At 45.5% G+C, this 21,632-nt stretch overlaps 1 protein-coding gene across 3 annotated transcripts in view; it reads right to left on the bottom strand.

The window, feature by feature from the left end:
- Nucleotides 1-7,422: 7,422 nt before the first annotated feature.
- Nucleotides 7,423-21,632, bottom strand: part of CSNK2A2 (casein kinase 2 alpha 2) — a 37,851-nt gene continuing 23,641 nt past the window's right edge. For 2 of the 3 annotated variants that reach the window (XM_080829289.1, XM_080829291.1), the window contains 6 exons: nt 18,292-18,375; nt 17,411-17,521; nt 17,075-17,176; nt 16,447-16,547; nt 15,064-15,212; nt 9,389-13,619 (listed from right to left, as the gene is read on the bottom strand). In XM_080829289.1, the coding sequence (XP_080685415.1) occupies nt 13,543-13,619; nt 15,064-15,212; nt 16,447-16,547; nt 17,075-17,176; nt 17,411-17,521; nt 18,292-18,375 (624 nt within the window). In that variant the 3' untranslated portion in view covers nt 9,389-13,542. Of the gene's footprint in view, nt 7,859-9,388; nt 13,620-15,063; nt 15,213-16,446; nt 16,548-17,074; nt 17,177-17,410; nt 17,522-18,291; nt 18,376-21,632 lie in introns of those variants that run through there. The other variant, XM_080829290.1, reaches the window with a different exon arrangement.

Below are 21,632 nucleotides of genomic sequence, written 5' to 3'. Positions count from 1 at the left end.
TGGAGGCGACGGGCCGTGCGCCGCGTGACATGGATCCCTCCGCCTGTTTGACCCGCCCCCTGAGCGCGAGGAGCCCAATCCTGCCGCAAGAATCACGAACTTCCTGTCCCTTCCGCTCTTAAGTCCCGCCCCAGTTCCGCCTCCTTGTGGAAAGAACTCAGTTGTCAAGGAACTATTTTTCCTTCGTTGTCCCTCAGAGTTGCTTTTAGAAGGCGGAAGGAGATAGAGGATTGTGGACTGTGTGGTACGCGAATCCGGAGTCAAGGAAACGTGGCGGGGTAGGGTCAGGGGCGTGAAGACCTGGCCCCGCCCCCTGGGGGACTGGGAGGAGTTACAAGGGCAAAAGAAAAGTGGAGAAAGGCGCGGAAGGTGGCGTGGCTAAGCAATTGCTTACCTGGTGTCCTGAGAATGTCAAATAGATGTTGGCCAAGTGCAGGATAATATTAAAGCAGCCGACCCTTATTGTGTACTCACTGTGCTAAGCGCCTTATACGCATCATTGCTTAATTATCAAGGGAGTCGCTATGAATACACGACGTTATCTCGTGGGATGCAAACCAGTGCTCTCAGAAAATGTATTACTTTCAATGCACTAGCAAACCAAAAGCCTGAGCATTAAGATAAAAGCAGAAATTAATAAAATTAAACAAAATAAAGTTGAGTTGGTTGAGTTGAATCAAAAGCTGTTTTAAATCAATTAATATTTAGAACAGGTTTAAAAAGACATAAAATAAGCTCTGATATTTCACGTGTGGAAGAAATCGCGAATGTTGGAGACCAGTCGCTCCTGAGCATCTCCTCAATATTATACTGTGTGCCCAGGCCTGTGCTGGGTATTGTGGCTGCCAGAAAAGGAGTTTGCTGTTAACATCCTCATCAAAACCGCTACAAATAGCTAAGATCAGTTGAGCATTCATTAGGTGTCAGGCACTATACTTTAGTAGAAGAGCTTTAGCCTTCACTAGATCATTTAATCCTCACAGCAACCCTGTGGACAATCTAAACAGAATTTCCAGACATGCTGTGGGGTGGGGGGTGGGGGGTGGGGGGTGGAATGTATGGATCTGATTAGAGTAAAAAGTCAAATTTTTTTATATGAAACTAATTTTTGGATGACTTCTGGGGACTCTATACACTTTAGGCCAGTGAACAATTTATCCCTTGTTATTAAAATGTTCAGGGATCCTGCTTTGCCTCTTCCATCTTCTGATGGCCCTAGATGTTCCTTGGCTTATGGCACCCTCACTCCAATCTCTCCACCATCTTTTTTTTTTTTTTTAAGATTTTACTTATTTATTTGACACACAGAGAGAGAGATCACAAGTAGGCAGAGAGGCAGGCGGTGGGGGGGTGGGGTGGATGCAGGCTCCTGCTAAGCAGAGAGCCCGAGTGGGGCTCGATTCCAGGACCCTGAGATCATGACCTGAGCCGAAGGCAGAGGCTTAACCCACTGTGCCACCCAGGCACCCTCTCTCCACCATCCTGACATAGATTTCCTCTGTGTCCTCTCCTCTTAGGAGCACACCAGTCATTGGACTTAGTGTCCACTTTGAATCCAGTAGAACATTATCTTGAGAATGCATCCACCAAGTCCCTCTTTCCAAATAAATGCCCATTTCTATGTTCTGGGTGGACATGAATTTTGAGGGGACACTATCCAACTCACTATATACCTCATCAGAGAGGACTTCTTTGACAACCAACCTGGAATGGCACCACTCCCACCCCAACTATTTGTCCCCTAGCCCACTTTATTTTTTTTTTTTATAGAATTTGTCATCACTTCATCATCTGTATTACTTATTGTTATCTCCCTTCCCCTGATTTTGATCTTCTGGGAGAAAGAATTTGGTCTGTCTTGCTTATAGGTGTCTTCCCAGTACCCAATCCAAGTGCTTGCATAAAGTGGGAATGCAGTAAGTATGTGTCGAATCAGTGAGTCAGAGTCATGGACCTGTGGTCCTGGTCATTGCAGGCCCAGCATAGACTCTGTCTCTCCTGGCCTCAGTAGCTCCACACCAGCCAGCCAATAGAAATCTCCTTCCACTCTGAACTGGGGCTCACCTATCCCACTTGCCTGCTCACATTCCTCTCAGTAACAGTGCATTCTTTTTTTTTTTTTTTTTAAAGATTTTATTTATTTATTTGACAGAGAGAGAGATTACAAGTAGGCAGAGAGGCCGGCAGAGAGAGAGAGGGGGAAGCAGGCTCCCCGCTGAGCAGAGAGCCCGATGCGGGGCTCGATCCCAGGACCCTGGGATCACGACCTGAACCGAAGGCAGAGGCTTTAACCCACTGAGCCATCCAGGCGCCCCAGTAACAGTGCATTCTTAACTAACATGGAATACCTTGAGCGAGTGTGGGCCTAAGGGCCTTGAACAGAGAGCCAATCAATGAGCGAGCTGATGGAGAAAATGAATGTTTGCTTCTCCTAACTACCCATTCTCAGTAAGCGTCTGCCTTAACTGTGTTCAGTTGTTTCTTATGTTGGGATTCAAAGTTGATTGTGATTGGCTACAGTAAAGATGATTTGTTCAAAGGTTTGGAGAACATAAATTAGTGAGTTGGCTCCATTGTAGACTTAATTTTGGTGTGCAAATTTTTCAGGTGCAGACTGTGTCTTCTTCTGCGCATGTGTCTCAGTACCTACACATCATGGCAGGCACACAATGACTGAATGGATGGATGGACAAGTAGAGTAGAGCCAAATGCTCATCTCTGACATTTACTTTCCTTTCAAAGGTAACATTGACCAAATTAACCTAGAACCGCCTCTCACAGAAAAATGCATTAAACACTATAATTCTTTAAGACTGCTTTCCCTTCATCAACATGAAGTCATGTAATGACAAAACACAAGAAAAATTTTGCTAATGAGTTGCTTCCTTCACTGATTCCTATAATCAGAATGGGGTGGATGAGTCAGTTAAAAAAGTAATAAATAGAAAGGAAGCAGAATTTACTGAGACGGTAAAGGGATTCCAATCTGGGAGGCGGGTGAGGAAGCTCAAATGATGCAAACCAGGCCATGAAGAGTTTCAGAAGAGGTTAACATTATTCTAACTATCATCAAATGAGGTACAAGATAGGGCTGGTCTTGAAAACCTCATTACTACTGCAAGGGGCTTAGTTTGTTGACCTGAAATTTGGGTAAAACCATTGTAGAAGTAGCAACCAGTACTTGACCATCCCAGAATCTCGGACCATGGATGTATCACAGTCCTGAGTTTAGACAGGTTACCTTGGTAGGATGTCAACACACACAGAGATGAAGACAAGCAAGTCAAACCCATGATATCAGTAATCCATGTCAACGTGAGGAGTAAGCTTCCGATTATTGTGACATTTCGTTATTTAAGATAACTTAATGTATTGGAGAATCGGATTACTTTGAATTTCATTTGAAATGCTTAAAGGAATGTGAAATTAAATCTGTGATTTTAATTCAAAAATGTTGAAGACACCTTAAGTTTATAAACATTTACTGTTTAAAGATTTTGACTTATTAAATCTATGAGTTTAAGTATGTTTGCATTTGAATGCTTAGGAAGACTTCATCCGATTTTAGGTCTTTCCTTTTAGCTATTGGAAATGTTTGTAGAAACCAAACAGATTAAATATATGACTTTGAAATGTCTAAGAAAACTAGATTAAGTGTACAAGCAATATTTACAGTTTAACCCATTACGTTTTGAGTTGATTGAGCATCAATCAAGGAATAAGCAAAAGTGTTTATATATAAAACCAACTAGTTGGTAGTTAGAACAGATTTGGAAATCAATCTTAAGAACACAAAGTAGATTTTAAATGTACAGCTTTAATTATTAAGATATTAGAAACACCAGTAATTGTAAGCATCCTTTTCAGTGTGCAGAGGCTCTGGTCAGACACCAGAACCCAGTGGACAGTGTTTGCTCATGTCAAAGCCCAGAAACTCTGAACACTGGCCTTTGAGAGACACAAGAGACTTGCCCCACACTGGCAAGGCAGAGTTTATGCCTTACTCCTCCTGGCTGATCGGGGTGGGAAGGCATAGTAATGAGGAGAGTAGTTGTGCCTGAAGAATCACCCTTTAGCTTGGAGCAAAGACGGAAGACTGCCTTGGAAGTAGGTGTTCAGTTGGTGGGTGAAGGACTACTGCTTGCCATCGCCAGTAGTTATAGCCAAAGAGCATCAGCCCTGACGACATCAGTAAAAGATCCAATGGTGGGCAGATAAGGCTCCTGCTCATCTGTGAGTGAAGTTCAAGTGGGACTCTGTTGGGCCCTTGTGCATTACTGTTGTTTTTAAATTTTATTTTTTAATTCACATACAGGAAAATGTACTCTTTTGGGGGGCTGTACAGTTTTGACAAAGGCACTGAGTCACATAACCATCGCCATATTTAGGATACAGACAGTTCCATCAACCCCCAAATTTCCTCCTGTTATCAAGCCCCCCACCCTGTCCTGGCCATGTCAAATCCCTGGCGACCACAGATGCGTTTTCCATCTTACATTTTGCGTTTTCCATCTTACATTTTGCCTTTCCCAGAATGTCACAGAAATGGAATTACTTAGTAAGTAGCCTTTTGAGTCTGGCTTCTTCACTTAGTACTATGCGTTTCAAATGCACATTTTAAAAGCTTGCTGAATATTCCTCAAAGTGCTGCTCATCCATTCTATACCCACCCCTCTGCCCAGGGATATTTTATAACATTTGCCAGCCCCCTCCCTGCTTACTTTTGAAGGCTTCCCTACAGCATATCAAACATTAAAAGGTAGCCATTTTTCATATTTAAGGTAACTTTTTTCTTGTTTTATTTTTTTAAAGATCTTTAAAAATTGCTTTTAAATGATTTGATTTGGTGATTGTGACACTTCACTACCATAACAGAAATATTTTTTAAAGCAAATAACAATGAAGCTCATAGGATTGGAAAGACAGATAATTACATTTATTAATTTTTTATTTTGTAACTTTCTTATGTGAGCGTCAACACTTTTTTTTTTTCAGGTTTCAAACATTCCTGCTTTCCTGGAAAGCTCAAAGACTCTAGGCACCATGTTCTGAGTGCCCGACAGAGCCCCACAAGAATTCTATGGCTAAAGGCATCACAGTTCCAACCTAGACCGGTGAGAGAAGGGAAGAGAAGCCTGCTTTCTCTGAATCATGGCAATGTCCAAAGACAAAACAAAACATATGGCACAATTCCTTTTTAAGGTTTTATCTCACAAACACAATGTACCGCGTAAAAACATATGTGCAAATGTGTTCACTGCGGCATATTGGTAATAGTTCTGCCAAGAGTCTATCATCGGTAAGGACTGCTTCGCCTGCAGTACGTCACACGCCGGAACACCACCCAGCCACGAAACACAGGTGAGGTAGATCTGTACGTGCTGACGGTGAAACTGTCACAACTCCAGGAAAGCACAAGTTGGAAAAAAAAAAAAAAAAAAAAGACCTACAGTTTGATGACATTTCTGTAAAAATAAAAATTGTCATCATTTTTTAACTTCATAAACGTGAAGGAAAAAAAAATCACAAGATATATGCCAAATTTAACCATAGCTACCTCCAAGAGAGGAAAGAGATTTCGTATGTGTTTGTGTGTGGCGGGGTAGGGATGGGCGTTAGGTGGGGGAAAGCTTTCATGATTGACTTTTAGGTAACATTTGCATTTTTTGCTGTGAGCATACAGTACTTTGGTAATTAGAAAAGTTAAACAAACATTACTTTAAACAGCCCAAACACAAAGCAGGAGCACTGAGATGAGAATTGATATTCTGGATTTCCAAGCACGCTGTGGATGAGCCTTATAGACTGTTTTTGGGTAAGCAGGTCCCCTGTCCCCTTTTCTCAAGGTCAAAAAAGCCTAAGCAAAAACTCCTCCTTTCCCTTTATTCCACAAACTCTCTCCCACCCAACAGTAGTCATCGACAAAAAAGAAACTTATCTGAAACGCTTGAGAGGTTTCTGGAAAACAAGACTTTCCCACGGGGAAGTTCAAGAGCACCTCGGTTCAGAAGATAAACGGGGAGCTAGCATTCAAGTTCTGCATGGCATCTAAGAATTCCCGAGCCAATCGACAACATCTACTCTGCAGAGACCCTTCTCATCTAGGAAGGTTCTCAAATGCCGACAGGTCAACACGGAGTGATGGGCTAGGTAGGTAACGTGCACACACGAAGCACCATGTCTGTAGGAGCTTCGAGGATGAGAGACCACAAGAAATTTGCAGAGCCTTGAGTCAAAAGGGCCGCATGAGAGAGCCTGCTTGAGAAAACCAGGCCAGCGGTGGTGCTGGAAAGTCCCAAGTCCATCCACTCGGTGTCCTGTTGGCCTTACAAAGTCTGCTGGCAGCAGGCCTGAGGGCCCTTGTCGCTGGTGTCCGGGGCCAGGCACTGTCTTGGGCTCCCACACCTGTGCAACTGCTTGGATACGACAGAGGCTGCTCCAAGGGACATTGTGACGCCGTGATGACCCTGAGGGGCCTCTTTCCTTTCCCCCCACAACTGCTTCAGAAACTGTGAGTGTCCACACCTGGGTTCCCACAGTCACCTGTTCAGGACAAGCAGCAAAGACAGAAGAAGGAATGTTGTGGGACCAAGTGGCTTTTGTGGGGAACTAGTGGGCGCCCCTGAGCCACGTGGGCATCAGGGTCTGCCCGGCTCTCTTGCTTTCTACAGGCTGTGGGAGGACGCAGTCCACAGCCAGGAGGCAAAGCTGGGTGGCCACCAGGTTGTGGCTGCTTTCAGCTCCCTGTGGCACAGCTGTCCTGGGACGGCAGGCCTGAGGGAGCCAGGGAAGACTTGTTTGTAAAGCAGGTTTCGTTTTCACATAATACACCCGGTGCTTCCACGGCACTCTCTCACAGTCATGTGGGCCACAATTCCTTCCAGCTCATGGGAGCTTCCGAATGCCACGAGAAGCAGCCCTTGGTCTGGACCTGAGACCCTCTGACCCCTTCCCTGCTGCAAGACCGTACACTCAAGCAAGCTCCATGTTAAGATGCTTTTCCAGAAGGAGCACAGGGAAGGTGGGGGATGGGGAGGTGGAATGAACTATAGAGACACCGGCAATAGGAAAGCAAAGAAGGGGCTAAGGCATCTCCTGGAGGTCACCAGAGGTGACATCTGTCTACCGCCTCGTCACTGGGTTAGAAGGAAGGGTCAAGGCAAAATACGGCTCTCCTGGCTCGCTCAATCTACTTAAGTCACCTGCGGTTTGCCCATTCTCAGGAGTAGTTCACGATACCTGTTCAACTTCTCATCTCTGGCCAAGAGTGTCCTTCAAACCGGCCCTTCTCACCGCTGGGACTCCCCCTGCTTTCCTCTGGCTAGAACCTGGCACGAATGCTCTTCTTCATTCAGTCCTCTGCGGCCACGGGTCTCGGTTAATGGCCCCTTCCACACTGAAAACTCTCCATACATTTCTTTTAAAACCTTTTATTCAATAATATATACTTTTAAAATTATAATATGTAACTGCCCGTCATGCCGTAGATTGCCCCCGTGCCCCCACTGTGGAGTCTGTGGTCGGCTAGTTAACGTGGTCTGCTGGTGGCCACAGGCCGAGTCAAGGGGGAGCAGGGGAGCAACAGTAACCCACGACCATTTTGCATACCCTTCATATTTCCCATGCTTTCTGGGTCAGGAGGAAGTCAACAGGAAGCCAAAGGCGTATGAACCTTTTACATTCAGAAGTGAGGTTTGATATACGGTGGTGGGCTGCCCTTCGGTTGGTCTGGTTCGTGCTGGCCAAACCTGCCACCATTTTGTGTCTGCTCACGGAACGTGATCTCTCTACACACGTTAAGACGTTTTGATTTGGTTCTTGTTCTGCTTATGGAAAAGTGGGAGGAACCGCAACAGACCTGGGGAAAGAGATGGGAGGAGGGGAAAGACGGCATTAATCAATCTGACCCGGAGTGAGGACAGGCCTTCACTTGCCTGCGGCTTCCTTCTCTGTAAAGAGTGCTGGGAGCAGTGTGCAAGCTGGACTTTCCCATGCCACTCAGTGGAAAACCTAGTAAGAGCTAACTTTATGGTCTCAGGTTTCAGCAATACCCTCTTCCTTCCTCTTGTGATTGCCACTCACAGAGGCGGTCTTAGGCATGGCTTTCTGGGAGAGCAAGGGGAAAGCTCTGGACATGGCGTGTGTTCCCCAGGCCTCCTTCCCATCTCTTGGGTCCAGAACACAGATTTGGAAGCACCATGGGCTCTGGACCATTCTCTGCCAGCCGAGCCACAAGCTCAGCAGTCCAACTCCAGATCCCCATCAGCCCTGACCCAGTTCACTGAGCACATCTCAGGACTAATAATCAGATGACTGTATTTATGCTGGGGAAGCGCCGAGTCCACTAACAAACAAAGAGCAAAAAGGGAGCTCAAATATTTTTAACTCTCCCCTGGGAGCAGCGGTGTGGCATGGCCTGAAAACCCCGTTTCTCCTTCCATGTCCAGCACAGTGGCGTGGGCGATAAGAGGCCAGCGGCAGAACTCTAGAAGCAGTGCTCAGAGATCGGCACTACAGCAATGAGAAAGGACTGTGCCCCCGGGAAGCGGTCACAGAAACATCATTTCATGAAAACTTTCCCTGGGTCCAGGAAGGGAGATCCTACGTTCTTGAGAAAGGCCACATGGCGCGGAAGGCTAAGAAAGAAAGGCCTATTTGCCTTTAAGCACTTCGGCAACTCATTTCCAAGCGTCCAGTGCCACAGAAGGATCCATCAGGGAGAAGCACGCTAATTAAAGTCACCACCATCTGCCAAATGCAGACACACAATAGCGTGTGCCTGCTTGTGATGCATGGAATGCAGGCAGGGAGAGATGTTCATCAACGCAGAGCACTCTGCCACAGAGGTGTTGGGCACTGAAATGGGCCGATCCCAGAAGCAGGTGCCCGAGGCAGAAGCGAGTACCAAGGAACCACATCCGCCCCACCGGGACACCACTCTGGCCCCACCTCACAGGACTGAAGGTGGGGATCCACTGCATCACCCATACACCCATCTTTGCAGTTCAAGGTGTACCCCGCCTCTCCCCCAAGACACAGGAAACACAAGCCTAAGGTCCCCATAGCTGTGGCTGGTCTCCCGCTTGGGAAGCTGGTGGTTGTCAACATTTTTATTTATGAAAACAGGACTGAACATGCATTTGTCTTTCCTCTAAGGGCAGCGGCACATCAGTCATATATCAGTCATCCGGTGATACAAAGAGGTGGCCAAGTGTGTCAGAAGTGGTCACTTGGCAAAGATCACAACCCAGGCAGTGGTGCTTTTCTGTGAACAGAAGGAAATGGTTGGTTCCACAGGTCTTGAAGATTTATCCAAGCTTTCCAGGGGGTGGCAAGATTTCTGTCCCAACCTCTTAGTCACCATTTACAGCAAGAAAAGCCAGCAAGTGCAAAACTGTTAATTTATTGATTCAATGAAAGTTGTTATTTTTTTTTGAACAATCCCCAATACATGCAGTTCAGGATTAAGTATCACATTTGTAGCACATTGTTGAGTCTCTACACAGAAGTACTCAGCTCATCAGCTGTATAACCCATCACATCACTTTCCCCAGCCTCCACGGCACCTGCTCATAGTCCTTTCCATGAACACATCCATAGAGCTCAGAAGTATACATTATTACTGGTTTTCTGGGCCAGATGTTTTACCGCCACCTCCCCTCCCCAACTCCCACCCTGGGATTAGTTTTTAAAAGCAGGACATTAGGCCATCTTAGGTTGATTAAGCTCGCTGACAAACTCTGGCTTCTCATATGCTCCTGTGGACCCTGCTTTTGCTTTTGGAAGGGCTTAGAGTTCAATGACCTTGACTCTGCTCCATTATGATCCACCCCTACTTATTTGTAGGAGGGAAATTTGCTTTATCCTGTGGGTGCTCATGCAGTAACACAGGTTTCTAAACAAATCGTGCAGTCTGAACTGGCATTAAGGGAAACGGCCAAGTGGGCTCTCTTAGAACCATTTCAGTGCATATAAAAAAATTCTTCCAATTGCTGCTTGTGTTCCCCAAAGAGTTTTGCTTCCATCCTTAATACAGCACCTGGGAGAACCTAAGTCATTTCCCTGAGTAGGTGTGGACCGAGACCCACGGCTGCCAGCTCTCTCTGGGACTCAGCATCTGCCTGGAGGGCACCACTTCCAGTCCCGCTGGAACCACTCCAGGCGCCGTGTCCATCTCAGGACACCATTCCAGCTCATGAAGGTGGTGTCCCCGAACTCTGTCAAGAAGTCATGCTCCCTCCTCAAGATCTACCCTTTGACTGTTTTTCTTATTAATTTCCTTTTTTTAACCACCTCCTGCCTGAGCCCCCAAGGATTACAAGCTCTTCTGTCTTCTCCAGCCAAGCAGTCTGAGTCCCTTCCTTCTCTGCAAGGGAGCACAGCAGCTTTGAGCCCCAGGAGCAGCGACATGCTAGAGGATGTCTGTTAGACCTGGCGTGGCGGCCGGTGTGCAGGTGCCTCAGAGAGCCACCATCGGCACTGCCACCATTGGTGAGAAGACCCAGGAATGGTTGGTCTGCGCTGTCCACTTGACTTCTCCCACCCAGTCTCCTCCCAGTGATGGGACAGGAGCGGGCAGCTGATACGATCCAGGGGAGAGTGAACTGCAAGCAAGCTGCAGGTGAAAAGATCACTGGGCATCTCATCAGTTCTGCTCTCGCCATGGGACTTGTCAGCTGAAGCCAAGCCTCACACTTACGCTCACTTGTGGCCCATCAGCCCTGACAGACTGATCTGTATTTGGCAAAGGAACATTTTGTTCTCACCATACCAGGCCTATGTCGTCGAACACAGGCAGGACCTGAGATGATAGTGTAACACTACCCTGTTCCCCACATTTTTTGCTTTTCTTTAGGAAATAATTAAGTCCTTATCATAGGCACTTTTAACCAGTTATAAAGTAACAAAGCAAACAAAATGGCTAATCAAAAATACTGAGATGAACTTAAGAAATAATCTGCTGACCAGACAGGATATTGGGTGGGTAAATATACCACAGCTGAGTCTAAGTATAAGAGCAGACTCCCACTCAAACACACACACACACACACTCTCTCTCTCTCTCACATCTTCTTTCCCTGCCCACGCCCCCCACTTTGGGAACTTCATGACCATCTCCTAACCCAGGTTAAGTACTCTGAAATCTCCGGGGAGCTAGGTTCATCTGGCCACAAAATGGCTCTTGAGATGGGTATGAGAAAAGGTCAGGACTGGACTCACTTCAATTTGGGAAAGAACCTACAGCCAGCCAGCCAGTTAGTTGTCAAGACCAGACTCAGAAAGGGACGGGCATTTTAAACTCACTCATACTGTCTAAGGCAGGAAAAGAAGTGAAAAGCATAGGTGGTGGAAAAGTAAACCATGCATAAAAAGAATTATTCCTGTGTCAGAGCTGCAGTCACAGAGCCAGGATAGGCAGCTTAGCTGTGTCTGCACTGACTAAATCATCATCAACAGAGAAAGGCAGAAGTACGTCCATCACCTGACTACACTCCTCCAGATAATTTCGCTGTGTCTGGGGAACCCAAGGAAAAGAAATGGGGTTACTACTTCACCAAGACCCTCCAGTATACTCCTCCTGCCTGGTCCGGACAGGCAACTTTAAAAAAAAAAAAAAAAAAAAAGGGTGGGCGAGAATGACAGAGGAGGAGATGAGAGGTAGGGGGCAAAAAAGACACACAGTGGCACATCTCCCTGATAATTACCAACAGTGCTGCCTAGAAGGGCACATCAGAAGGCTTCCATGCCTGACACACGAATACAGGTGCAGCTGAGAGCTCATGCCTTGGCTTCCGTCTTCAGGTAGAACAAATGCATACATCAATATACAGAATGTGCAATATAGGCAGGTAGTATTGGTATGAGAATCTTAACTGAATGCATTTCCTGGCTTTGGGGTCTTATTTTTAATTTTCAATCTGTAACGTCAACTCTAGTTAAGAGTTTTATTTGCATTTTAAATTCCCACCGACCAAACGACAAAAATACAATCTACATATAGAGATAGGACCTGCTACCAATACCAATACGATTTTATTGGAATACGGAATGTAAACAGATGTTTTCAAACAAACAATCTAACCTTATAAAAATGTATGGCATTATTAAATAGTTAATAAAGAAATCCTACGGTCTGATGTGGGCTGACACCTCGAGCTCTAGCCTAGCTCAAAGTCCCCACAGCTGTGGCATGGCTCTGCAGCTGGGGGAGGAGACTGCTTGCAAACCAGACTGGTGACAAGTCCCCAAAATGAAATCAGCCTGTTTACTTTTTAAAACAGAATCTAGCTTCCTTTGCTAACACGAAGGCTGGCACAATGGATCCCGAGCTTTGACATTGGCTCCAGGAGCTCCAACTAACCCCTAGGCTCCCCAGATGATGATTGCTCAGTCACTGGGGAATGGGCTGGCCCTGCACACACGACCCCAGTCCCTGCCCGTGAGAAGGACAGCTCTGCCCTCACGTTCACATATGACCTCTTAGAGCTTCCAAATGCAGCTTACCCTGATTATAGAGGGAAATTGCTTCTCATGGGGATAAAAAGGCAAAAAGGGTGGGGGGTGGGGGAAGAGTACATTTTCTCACTCGATAGGTTCCCCAACCCGCCTGAAGACAGACTTTCCAGCTTTCATTACGGTTATGACCAAAAAGTCTATTTCAGAGAGGTGCATGAAAACAGGCGCACACACAGGGACGTATGTGCTGGGAAATGGTGAGGTTTTCCTTACAAGGCTGCAAAAAGAAAAAAAAGGCTACACGGAAAAAATAGCAACAAGATTTTATGGTTAGGTAAATCAACAAATGTTACAGTGAGCTCCAAGTTATGCACTTTGCATCAAACTTCTGATGAGACAGAGGGACCTGTTCACGGCGTCACAAGGTTTCAAGTGATGCCTGCTGACGGCAAAGGGGCCTCTTGTGAGCACCTGCAGTGTGCTTCCAAATGAATACACTTAGAAGAAAACTGCAGGGGTGAGGTACATTTCCCAGAGAGCTCATGTCATAAAAAAATACATAAAACATGAATTTGTAAAAGAGCTTAAAAAAAAATACTGTCACTGTTTTAATATCTCCTTTTCATAAATGAGGCTGGTGTGTCAGTATAGACTGCTGACGTTTTGCTAAATCTTGAGCCTGAATCTCACACCAAAGGAAACCCAGACCACAGTGGAATAGATAGGAAGTCAGATATTCAGAGCTTGTTGACTGAACGGGTTAATTCAACAGTGGCCTCCTGTTAAATAAAGGTAAATGGACAACAACTCCGAGTCTCTCCTCTCCCATGCATTCCAAAGGGAGCGTTCCCTCAGATCCTGAACTATGGGCATCGTCCTGCCGCCACAACGGCAGCTCCCTGTAGACTAGTACTGGGGGATTTCTTTCTTTTTGACAGACAGTTAGGTCTTTACTCTTCTTTGCATTTAGAAGGAATGACTAGAATTTCTTTTTATCACATTGTAGTTTTCCTTCAAGATTTGGGTTTGGTTGGTTGGTTTTATTGGCAAGCATCAATGCCGCATTACCCGTCGCCTTCCAAGTCTTCACCGGGCTGCCGTGAGGCCACTGGAAAGCACAGCATTGTCTGCAGAAGGCTGGGACTGCTCCTTCACCACGGGGTCTGCAAGAAAATAGGATGGAAGTCAGCCAAATCTGGGCTGGAAGCCCTGGGAGGCATCATCATGACAATCCCCCTTTTGCAGTGGGGTAGAGAGAGACGGACAGACTGACGGGAAAGCCAGGGTCAGAAGGACAACAGGAATTATAGAACTAAGGTTAGAGAAAAATCAGACACTGAAAACTAATCGGGGAATTTGCTCTTCTAGTCAGTTCTTGCACTTCCCTCAAAGGGCAAGTTCAACTACGGAGACTCTTGGAAAACAGAGGTCCACAAACACTGACTTCCCACTGTTCAAAATCACTACTAATCTTCTTATGTGTTATTTTCCTTGAATACTAATGTCAGGTCCAACCCCCAATTTCTTCAAATCATGTGCAGTAATGAGCACTTGGGAGCAAAGGAATGAAAAGAGCCATTAGAAGACCTATCAATTTTAAGCAACAGTCATTTGAAACACTTTTTTTTTTTTTTCAGAAGATTTGTATTCAGAAAAGTAGACAGATCATGAATTACGTATTACAAATATCAGAATTGTTAATTGACTCTAACTCAGAGGGTGAAAATAGCTTCCCGTGCCAGAAATTGGAAAGAGGGCCCCCTGCGTTGTGCTTATCTGAGGTCTAGGGCCAAAGGGTAAAACCTTTCCAATTTGTTGTCCACTAATGCTTACAGGCCAGCAGGTTCAAGAACTGTATAATACAGGTAAGATTTGCTTAATCTCTAGAAGGGAAGAAAAGAAAGGAAGATAGCATACTGGCCAACCCAACAGACAGGCGGAAGGTTTTTTCCTTGATTCAGAGAGTGAGCTAAGACAGGTCCTGTAACCTTTATCCCCAGTCTCCTCTGTGCCTGGACCATATCATCTCATGTTGCCAGAAATTAAGGGGAAAGCTTATTTGAGACCTACTGTATTGCAGGGGAGGGTGGTACACATGCAGACAATAAGCAACCCCAGGCACTGATCCATACCCACACTATGAAGGGAGACCCAAAAATTCTTTAACAGAGGTAGGATTTTAGTGAGGTCTTTCCACACCTGCTTTCCTTTCCTCAAATTCCTTTTATTTATTTAACTCATTTCTTTCTTTGAAAATATACCACAGTCACCTTATCACTCTAAACTACTTGTTTTTTGAGAGGAAGGTATCTTGGGTTAGGGTCCCGCACAGATGTATATATCTGAAAACAATGTTCAGGTACTCGTGATCTCCCAACTCAGGGCCACAGGGAATGGTCCACAGACCAGACTCAAGGAGAGCTAAGGCAGCGGACAAGCAAACACCCTGCAGACCAAGAAATGGAACTGCAAAACTGTCTCAACAGTCGAGAACCAATGAGGCCAAATTCCATGGATGATTCAATCCAAACAGCTAGAATTCTCCTGACTGGCCTCAAAGATAAGCAAGTATTTCTCCTTTAATAAACTACACCCCAGGAGACTCACAGAAGTACGGGTGCTCCATGGCCTCTTTGGCAGTCAGTCTCTGTTGATGGTCGTATCGCAGAAGTTTGTCCAGAAGATCTAGAGCCTCGGGGCTGACAAGGTGTCTGTTCTCACTGTGGATAAAGTTTTCCCAGCGTTTCCGTGAATGTCTGAGAAGGAAAGGGAAGTGTTAGTACCGAGATTCTATTCAACAAGACTCCTGATGTTACTAGGGCTAAAGGCAACAAAATCTTAGACTACTGCACTGATTTCAATCTCGTTCAATCTCCTTCTCACCGTATCTGCCCCACCCCCCACAGGGACACTGGCAGCATCCTGAAACAAAAACCGTGCTCTCTGACAAATAAAAGGAGCAAAAACTTCGATGTCTCATTTAGAATCTGTGGCACCTTCCTAGATCACCTCTTATGCATCAGGCTTTTAGTCCATTTGGTGAGGCATAGAGGTGACGGAGTTATTTTTGTTCAGCAGAAGTATTTAGAGAGCCCACCTCAGAAATCTAGAGGCTCCATAAAACACTGAAAATTGCCAATGCATTTACTTTTCTTTCTTTCCTTTTTTTTTTTTTTTAAGATTTTATTTATTTGACAGAGAGATCACAAGCAGGCAGAGAGGCAGGCAGAGACAGAGAGGGAAGCAGGCTCCCTGCTGAGCAGAGAGCCCAACGTGGGGCTCGATCCCAGGACCCTGAAATCATGACCTGAGCTGAAGGCAGAGGCTTAATCCACTGAGCCACCCAGGTGCCCCAATGCATTTACTTTTCAATACTATCGTACTGTACCTGCAAATATGCTTTAAAATTTGCTATCTTTTTTTCTTTTAAAGATTTTATTTATTTTATTTGACAGATGGAGACCACAAGTACTCAGAGAAGCAGGCAGAGAGAGAGGAGGAGGTAGGCTCCCCGCTGAGCAGAGAGCCCGATGCAGGGCTCGATCCCAAGACCCCAGGATCATGACTTGAGCCAAAGGCAGAGGCCTTAACCCACTGAGCCACCCAGGTGCCCCAAAATTTGCTATCTTGTACAAAATCCATTACACAGAACAAGAAAAAACTATAAAGCTCTTACTCAAAGAAGAAACACAGCTTTCTAAGATTTTCCGTTAAAATAAGCATATGCTGTATCAGAAAGCTTTTTTCCTGTAATAGGATTTTGTCTTCCATTTTCTACTGACAGGTTATCTCTTAGAGAAGTACAGTGACCAGAAGACACATGTAAACAATGCCCAGATACCTCAAAGCAAGTTAAAAAAAAAAAAAAAATACAGGCAAAAAGGGGAGGAGGTTTCAATTTTGCTATGATTAGCAAGTGATTTCAGCGACATTCCCAGTTCTGAAATAGGGTAAGTTAAAACCCTCATTCTCTCTCCCTCTCTTACTTACTGTCCCAGGATATCGTTGAAGTGTGGATCTAGGTCTATGTGATATTTCTTCAGATAACCATACAGCTCATCTGTACCCAGAACCTTGGCAATGCGAACAAGCTGAAACACAAAACAAACTGACCAAATCACTGAGCACAGAGCTCACTGCAGGCCTGGAAGGACGCGATCCCAAGGCACTGGGGGCTTCCACACCACTGAGTCCCCAGGGACCAGGTGCAGGCTGGAGCCTGGGGCACACAGGCGGCAGACCCCAGGACATGATGTTCAAAGAACGCAAATTTCCAAACCGCCTTTAAAATGGTAACAACTTACGACAATAATCTTCCAGAAGCTGACCAATTCTGGGGGCATCACAATCTAACGACTACAGTCTGGTTTTATTAGACAAGGGCTGCCCGACTTCTTCACAGGACTCTCTCTGGAAGTTGCGCATAAGAGAGTTTTATCTGTCTCTACATTTGGGGACCTGGTAACCACAAAGAGTCATGCAACTCTTTACCCTGAAGGAAAACTTCTGTGCAGACACTGAGTGACATTTAGCAGGTTGAGGACAGCATCCCTGTCATAGGACTCCATTTTTTGGGCATCTGCCCCACATGGGGAAGAGCCAGTCACTGTTTGCTCACCTGGTCATAGTTGTCCTGTCCGTGAAAGAAGGGCTCCTTTCGAAAGATCATGCTGGCTAACATACAGCCCAAACTCCACATGTCCAAGCTGTAATCATACATCTGGGGAAATAAGGTCAGCCTGTCAGTGAAGGGTGTTACAAATGCGTTCCTCTGATCTGGATTTTTAGTCTTCAGTTGACCTTTGTATATATTTTAGAATTCAAAGAAAAAAAAAAGTTATTGAGAAAAATCTGAAAGCTTCAGGCTCGGTTCTGAATGTATCCAAAGAGCAAAGGAGGAGAAGCCTTAAGGAAACACACAAAGGCAGGCGAGATGCTTGGCCAGGAGTTTTACCTGATAGTCCACAAGGAGCTCCGGGCCCTTGAAATATCTCGAGGCTACACGGACATTGTACTCCTGAGCAGGATGGTAGAATTCTGCCAGACCCCAGTCTATCAGTCGCAGCTACAAACATGACAGAAATCAAACACGTAAAGGAGTGATTCCAGACGCCCATGCCTTAGAACAAGGCCACATGAGTTGACAATTACGCGGGCCACATGAAAAATGCTAGCAAAAATTACACTTTCAGCAATGGTGGAAGGGTCCCTTCTAGAGCAGAGCACTCAGAATCTTATTTGCTTTTTCTTTTTTAAAATTTAAATGATCCTGGCTTTTCATTCTCTTCAGATCAATCAAGCTTAAGCCTTTGACTCTGCGTCCATATCGCTGGTGTGTATAACACACACCTCCATCATTAACAGCTGCCACGACTGACAGGATTGGGGACACAGGCCCCAGTCCAGGCTTGAAGCACTGCTCCAGCCTTTCGTTCATCTCCTAGCAGCGGATTCGTCCACTCACCAATCAGGGACAACCAGAACCAGATATCGAAAACAGGAGAGACCAAGTGTACTCCTAAGGCCAGGCACACTGATTGGTCTAAGGGTCATTAAAATGAGGAGAAACCATCAGCTGGAGTTTCTTTGCACGGCCCTCTGGAAAACCATGACCGAAGTAAACACGGGACAACAGTGAGGCTCGGCTGCCTACTTTCCTTGCGCACACGCTTATGCAAAGTAGACAGCAACATCAGAGATTGAAGAGGGAACAGTAACACAAGTCTGCCGAGACAGCAGTAAACGGGTCTGCGGTACCACCTGGGTACTGGCCAGCGCTGCGTCTGCCCTAGGCCTTCCATGGAAAGCCTTGTCGCTGCCTGGTTGCAATGGTACCTTTTTCTGCTGGTGATCTATCATGACATTGTGAGGTTTCACATCCCTGTGCATGATTCCCTTGCTGTGGCAGTAATCCAGGGCCTATTAGACAAGAAAGCACAGAGAAAAGTAAGCAAACCATCTACCAACCGCGATGCAAGCATATTCTTATTATTTGTGACAGCTTGGCTTGGATGTACTCTCCCAAAGAGCAGCATACGGTCTGTGACAGAGGAGAAAAGGCATGCTTCAGAAGGCCCCCCTCGCTCTGGGGGCACCCTATGCTGGCAGCTGGTGGAGAGGGGGCTCTGTGAGGGAGGGGACAGGGAGACGCTTCCTACCTAGGTGTTAGTAGGTAACACTTGACCAGCCACCTAGATTTAGAAATCCTACACTCATCTGTTGGTCTACCTTGATGGGTTTAAAACCAGATCTGGGAAACTCACCAGAGTCCCCTCTCACAGTGGTTCAAATGGCACGCAAGAGTCACTGTGGGAATGAAGACGTGTCGTTCAACATGGACCCAGTGTTCTAGTATTAATATTTTCTTTTACGAACAACCTCTAAGCCAGGGGCCTTTAAGAGTTCTATTTTTACTCTAAGGGAAGCTATTGCTCCCTACAGGACAGATGACACGCAGATAGGATTTTAAGCATAGAAGTCCATCATTTCCTTTAGCACACTCACAGAGTTGTGCGACCGGCACCACAATCCAGTCTTGGAACTCTGCCACCATCCCAAGAATTCCCTGTTAGCTTGCCTATGTTCAGTCCCCACTCCTCTTTGCCCCTACCTCAGCCATAACCACAAACCTGCTGTTACTGCCGAACTGCCTTTTCTGGGCATTTTTAAAGTGAGATAATACAATATACAGTACTCTGCCTTCCTTCCCTCAGCATAATGTTGCCGAGACTCATCGTGCCGTCCCTTTCGTGTTGCTGAGTAGTAATCCGCTGTAGGGCTGTACTAGCTGACGGACATCTGGGTTGTCTCCAGTTTGGGGCTAAACGGAGAACACTGCTTATGCATGTTCACGTACAGGTCTCTGAGAGGACAAAGGCTTTCATTGCTCTTACACAGATTCTTGAGGGTGGAAGTGCTGAGCCGTCCGTTAGTTTACATCGAACTTTTTAAGTCTGCCTGATCGTTTTCCAAAGTGCCTGCTCCACTTTACATCCCCAGCAGTCATGTATGAAGGTTCCGGTTTCATCACATCCTTGCCAACAACTTGTCACTGGTTCATCCTCAGGGTTATCGCCTTTCTGGAGGGTCTCACGTGGGCCCTCACGTGGATCTGAATTGTATTTCCTAACTGGGTGATCAAGAGGACATCTTTTTGGGTCTTAGTGGTCATCCTGCATCTTCTTTGGATAAATACTGATTCAAAACTTTTTTTTTTTGGTGCCATTTTTATGTTTTACCATTTTTTTCTTTGGGTGGTTTGTTTTGTTTTAGATAATACAAAAATTTGCTTTTAATTCTCCCGTTCTAAACACCGTAACTATTTCCACACATTTTAAATTAGGCCTTCTGCCTTGTCTTCAAAAGCATTGCAACCTACTTGACTGCCATGATTTCCTCCTTAGGTAATAATAATCATAGCAACCTATCATCTCGTGCTTCCTACTATGTGCCTGGTTCTGAGTGCTTTTAGGGGAGTTTTCCACAAGATTAGGGTTTTTCCAACTCGGCACTGCTGACATCTTGGCCACCTGGGACTTGGGGTAATTCTTGGCTGGGAGAGCTGTCCTGTGCATGGCAGGATGTTTAACAGAATCCCTGGCCTCTTTCCACCAAATGCCAGTTACACTCTTCCCCATTGTGACAGCCAAATGGTTCCAGATTTTGCCAAACTGACCTGACTGAGAACCACTGGCTAGGTCAGAGAATGAGCTCTAGGATCAGCATTCCAGGAATAAACAAATTCTGCTTTCCCCAGACAGAAAAAAGTAGATAGCACATGATGCTTTATATACGAGGGTTAAAAAACAGACAAAACTGGGCGCCTGGGTGGCTCAGTGGGTTGAGCCTCTGCCTTCAGCTCAGGTCACGATCTCAGGGTCCTGGGAACAAGTCCCACATCAGGCTCTCTGCTAGGCAGGGAGCCTGCTTCCTCCTCTCTCTCTCTCTGTCTGCCTCTCTGCCTACTTGTGTTCTCTCTGTCAAATAAATACATAAAATCTTAAAAAAAAAAAAAAAACAGACAAAACTAAACTATGGTGGTAGAAGTGAGAATTGTATCTTCAGAAAAGGGATCCTGAAGAGAAGGGGCATATGAGAGCCTTCTGGGGTATTTGTAATATTCTCTACCAGCCCTGTCCAATAGAACTTTCTGCAATGACAGGAATATTCTATAGCTGCACTAATATAGTAGCCACTAGCCACAGGAGGCCACTGAACACTTGAAATATGGCTACTGTGATTAAGGCATGGATTAAATAGCTCCCTGTGGGCAACAGCTACTATACTGGGCAGCACAGTACCATATAGATCTGGGTGAAGGTTTCACTTATGTAAAAACCCAAAAACCTGTACACTTAAGATTTATTCATTTATGGAAGTTCTACTTCAATTTAATTTTTGTTTTGCTTCAAAACAACAGGTATAGCAGGATTCTACAATGGCTTTGTGGCAGTGTCTTTTGAAACCAGGGCTCCTGAGGACACACCTTCCCAGATCTGAATCGGGAGACTGCACTGTGTACCCAGCAACCACTCAATAGCCCTAGCCTTTCTTTGACATTTTCCGTGAAGCTGAAGATCTCCTCTTCCTCAATCCCCATTTTATTACCCCAAAGAAAAAATTCAGCCAGTGTCGATTCTGTTATTTTGCCTAGTCTTTGCCCAAAGGAATGAGCTAATTAGGACCATAATACCTGGGGTGTAAGAAAAACCTAAGGAGAGCGGAGGCTGAACAAGTACAGTAAGAGAATTAATTCTTTTGCCAAGTTCACTAGTCAGACTCCCTGTGGAGTCAGTGACATGCTTTTAAATTCCTTGGGGGAGTTATTTCAGTTTCAAAATCTGGTATTATCTGACCATTAAGCATGAAAAACATTTTTCAAACTTCGTCTGGGGTTCTGTGCCTCATTAGCAGAAAGAACGCCCTTACTGGCTAGCTGTTACCTCCAGAAAGCAGAAGGGATATCAGACACATAGTACCATCTATATGACACGCCTGTGAAGACCTGCGTCATTGGGATGTCTTCCCTTGACTTAAGCACAGCTGAACGAGGTTTAAATCTTCATCTTTGGTGTGCTAAGTGAAAACTACAAAATCTTAATACCTTACTTTAAAAAAAAATAACCAACTGTGGGATTTGGATTGCAGCTCTCACTGGGTGGATGCATGGGGTTCTC

The sequence above is a fragment of the Martes martes genome, assembly GCF_963455335.1.
Source record: "Martes martes genome assembly, chromosome: 17".
Classification (NCBI taxonomy): Eukaryota; Metazoa; Chordata; class Mammalia; order Carnivora; family Mustelidae; genus Martes; species Martes martes.
Note: the sequence above shows the minus strand (reverse complement) of the source record. Positions and strands in the feature narration are given on the sequence as shown.